Here is a 4,319-nt window from a genome sequence, read left to right on the forward strand (position 1 = left end):
CGCGCGCCGCGCTCCCTCTCGGCGCCGTCCCGCGGAGCCCGCAGAGAGCCGGGCGGCTCCCCGGTCCCGCTCCGTACGCCTCTCCCTTTTCCGTGCCGGGGCCGCAAGCCCCGTTCCCCGGGCACGGAGGCTGCAGCAGGCCTGGGAGCCATACCCGGGCCCGGGGAGCGCCGTTGCTCAGGCCTCCGGCCCCGCGAGAAGAGACAGGAGCCAGCAGCTCCGGCACTGGCCCGGGGCCCGGAGGGGCCGCCGGTTCCGTAGCAGCACGGCCGGGCCGGGAGGGCGCAGAGCTGTGCTGCATCGCCCCGCTCCGCGGCCCCGAGTGAGCGGGGAGAAACAAAAGCGGAGCCGGGGCACGGCAGGCAGAGCGCCGGGGCGGGCCCAGAGGTGCCCGCGGGGCCGCACGGAGCCGGGGCAGCGGCATTCACGCGCGGAACGACACACGGAGGCCCCGGCGCTGCCGCTTCTCAGTCACAGCACAGAGAAGCGAAGAGAAGCAAAACAATATTAAGAGAAAGGCATTTATTGGAGACCTTACAAGGCTAGAAAGTACATTAAAAGTGCTAGGCCACTCTAAAGAAGTTGGTCCCAAAACAGTACTACGCCACAGCATCTATCAGCTTACAGAAACATTTACACAATCGCTAAGAACTGGCCCCTCTGTCATACATGCTATTTCTTTTCACATTCATCTATGTAAAATCAAAACGTTTTAAGAAAAAGGGCGAGCACTCAAAGCAGAACCTACCGAAATCCATTTTGGGCCAGGTTTGGGGGCAAAAATATGGAGCTAGTTTATACTTTCATTATCAATTATACTATGCGCACAGAGAAATAGCCAAATTTCATAGGAAACCGTTTTTTTTTTTTTACAACATCAAAATATATTTTTTTAGACCTACATAAAATTTCTTGTAAGACCTCAGAGGACATCATCTCCTTTAAAAACCATATCTCCCGCGGCCGGAGCCTTCACGAGCGGACCCGGCCCCCCCGCTCCCACCGCGCAGTCCCACCCGGCGCTGCCCCGGGAAAGGCACCGCAGAAGTGCTGCGCTTTGCGGCCGACGAGGAGGAGGAGCGGGAGGAAGACGCCGAGCTCGGCCGGCAGCAGTCGGGCCCGGCGGGAAGGCCGCGCTGTTCGCAGGCTGAGCCCGAGCGTTTGAAGGCCGAGCCACAAAGGAGCAGAGTTCGGAGGGGCAGCGGCCTGTTGTCACCGCGTTCCCCGCGCCCCGGAAAATAAAGCGACAAAAAGCCAACCCCGAGGCCTCTCCAAAGACAGACAGACACACACAGACGGACTGGCGGACAGACCGCGCCAGCCGGGAGCTGCCCGCCCGCCGCAGCGGGCACGGAGAGAAGGACATCCGCAGCCGGAGGAGGAGAGCGCGGCCGGAGCGGGCGTTGCGCGGCGGCGGCGGGGGCCCGCTCCCTAGATGTCAATGCGGGAGTGCAGGGCGCTGTGTTTGCTGTCGTGCTCCCAGTAGGAACAGTGCATGACGGACAGCTCGGCGGGCTGGCGGGCGCAGGCGAACTGGAGGCCGGCTCCGTTCGCGGCCGGGGCGGCGGGCGGCGCGGGGCTGGCCGGGCCCAGCTGCTGCGGGTGATGGGCGTGCGGGTGGTGCGGGTGGGCCACGCCGTTGTAGGAGTTCACCATGCCGGGCAGCGCCATGCTCTGCACCCGCGAGTAGGGGCCGTAGGAGGCCGGGCCCGAGAGTCCTTTCACGTTGACGGGGCTGACGCTGCCGCCGGACATCTGGCAGGAGGCGTAGGGCACGGGCGCGGGGGGCTGCGGCAGCGGCCACGAGTTGTTCATGAAGGTGGACTGCAGGTACTTGGGCGGGGAGAGGTAGCCGTAGCCGTCGGGGCCGAAGAGGCTCTTGCCGGGCTGGAAGTGAGTCGGGGGCGGCCGGAAGGGCCGCTTCATCCTCCGCCGCCGGCGGTAGTTGCCCTTCTCGAACATGTCCTCGCAGGCGGGGTCCAGCGTCCAGTAGTTGCCCTTGCGCTCGCCGCCGCCCTCGCGGGGCACCTTGATGAAACACTCGTTGAGGCTGAGGTTGTGGCGGATGCTGTTCTGCCAGCCCTTCTTGTTCTTCTCGTAGAAAGGGAACTTGCTGATGATGTACTGGTAGATCCCGGACAGCGTGAGCCTCTTCTCGGCGCTCTCCCGGATGGCCATGGCGATCAGGGCCACGTAGGAGTAGGGGGGCTTCTGCGACGGGTCCGGCTTCTCGGGGCCCTTCTCGGCGCTCAGTTCCTCCTTGCCCCGCTCCGGCTCCTTGCTGCCGCCGCTGTCATGGGCCAGCATCGCCACCGCGTCCTCCTCGCCGTCCGCGTAGCTGCTCATCATGGTCCCCGCGGCCGCGCGCGGCGGTGCCGGCGCGGAGCTGTGCCGGTGCGGAGAGGTGCGGGTGCGGAGACCCGCTTCTGGCGGCCGTCCCTCCCGGAGCTCGCCGGAGCCGGAGCCGGAGCCGGGGCCGGGACGGAGCTCGCTCGGCGCCTCTCGCGGCGCCGCAGGTCCGTGCAGCGCGGCGGCGGCGGCGTCCCTGCCCCAGCGGGCTCCGCTCCCCTCTGCCGCGGCGGCCGGGCTCTTTTCTGATTTGTATGGGCCCGGTCGAGTTCCGCTTTCGTCAGGAGCCCGCTCCCCTATCGCCGCCGAGTCGCTGGGCACGGCTGGGTTCAGCCCGCAGTCACGGCGCTCGGCCCCGCGCTCCCGCGGCCCGACGTGGCCCCGCGGAGCGGCGCGGTGTGGAACCGCCCCGGCGTGGCCGCGCCGCCGGGGGGGGTGGGGGGCTCCGAACGAGCCGCCCCCGCCGCCGCCGCCGCCCTCCCGCCCTCCTCGGGCCCGGGGCTCGGAGCTGTCCCGAGGACGGCAGCCGCCGCGCTTGGCCCTGCCCGGTGGTTGTCACAGTGCAGCCGCAACACGCGGCCGCGTTTATATGTCTTGGCCGCGGGCCGCGCTTGGGGAGCAAAGGGAGGTTGGGAGCGCTCCTGCCACTCGGTTCTGCTGTCCGTGTGGCACGGAGCAGGGCTGTCGGGTCGCTCCCTCTCCCTCCTGCCACGGCTGCCGGGCCGGCAGAAGCCCCGGGGCAGGGGCAGAGCAGGGCCCGTGGTGTCCCTGCGCTCCTCCTCGCAAGGCTCCCACTTATTTCCCACGCATCCCCGAGGACTGCCATTCTCCTTCCCCTGCTCTGCCTTCAGGCGAAGCCTCCGCCAGCAGCGGTACAGAAGCCTGAACTGAAAAGGCGCCGTGTCCACCTGAGCGGCCCTCGGGGCGCGGCGGGGCCGGGGCTGCGGACACAGCCCCGCGCAGGGGACCGGGCCCGTACCCGAGCACAACTCTGCGCTTCCTCTCACGGCAAGGGCTGCCGAGCAGCGCGGCTTCACCGAGTCTCACGCGCAGCCTGGTGGCTGCGGTCCGCACCCGGCCCCCAGCCCCACTTTCACCTTTCTGGGACACGAATCGCTGCCAAGCGCTATTCCTCGCCCCGTGCACTTCGCGTGCTACAACACTTTTCGTAACCAAGCCCAAACCCAAGCGCAGAGGGACGGCAGCTCTCTGACGGTGCGTACGGTGCGGCCGCGCCTCCCGGCGGAGCTCGGCCGCTCCCGGTGCGTGTGGCCGGGGAGGTGCGCAGGGGTCCTGCTCCCCTCTCCGGGAGAGGCATTTGGAACGAACTGTAGGGGAGAAATTGAATAGCCCTTCGGGAGCTGTTGTATTTATCGATTAAAGTATATTTCTGCACCTTCACCTACAGCCGTGCAGGCTGATCACTTATCTCGCGTCCGCCGAGAAACTCGCGTTCTAAAACACGATCTCCATAAATGCGGTCACACCAACGAGACACCCTTTTTCCCACACACAGATCTCGGCGCCCCGCAACATCCCCAGGCCCAGCCCGACTCCGGGCACCTCGTTCCCCCAAGCCGCCCGCTCCCGCGGCCCCGGCCCCAGCTGTGTGTGCCGCCTGGCCGGGGCCGCGGGGCTCCCCAGGGCCGGGAGAGCCTCTCGCTGCGGCCACCCATGCAGCTCCCGGCGCTCCCCTCGCAGGCATTTCCGCGGCGAGAGCAGAGGCAGGTGGAACAGCACTGCTGCGTGTGTCATCACCTCCTCCAAATGGCTCATTCTTCCCTTTTCACTCCAAAACCGAGCACGCAGCTCCTCTCCAGGGCCCGCTCGCTCACAGAGGACATTTGACATCCAAGGGGCTTAGGAGTTGCTATTTTTTTTTTTTTAATTTCTCCTTTTTTCTTTCCCCCTTCTGCAGCCCCGCGCAGGGGCATTTCGGACGGCGCAGGGAGCGGCGGGGCCGAGCAGCT

At 66.8% G+C, this 4,319-nt stretch overlaps 1 protein-coding gene across 1 annotated transcript; it reads right to left on the reverse strand.

Annotated features, from left to right (window-relative positions):
• Nucleotides 508–2,501, reverse strand: FOXL2 (forkhead box L2). The gene has a single exon (XM_021393297.1). It carries the CDS (start codon nt 2,347–2,349, stop codon nt 1,432–1,434), a length of 918 nt encoding a protein of 305 aa, XP_021248972.1. The 5' UTR covers nt 2,350–2,501; the 3' UTR covers nt 508–1,431.

Source organism: Numida meleagris, chromosome 4 (assembly GCF_002078875.1).
Source record: "Numida meleagris isolate 19003 breed g44 Domestic line chromosome 4, NumMel1.0, whole genome shotgun sequence".
Taxonomy (NCBI): Eukaryota; Metazoa; Chordata; class Aves; order Galliformes; family Numididae; genus Numida; species Numida meleagris.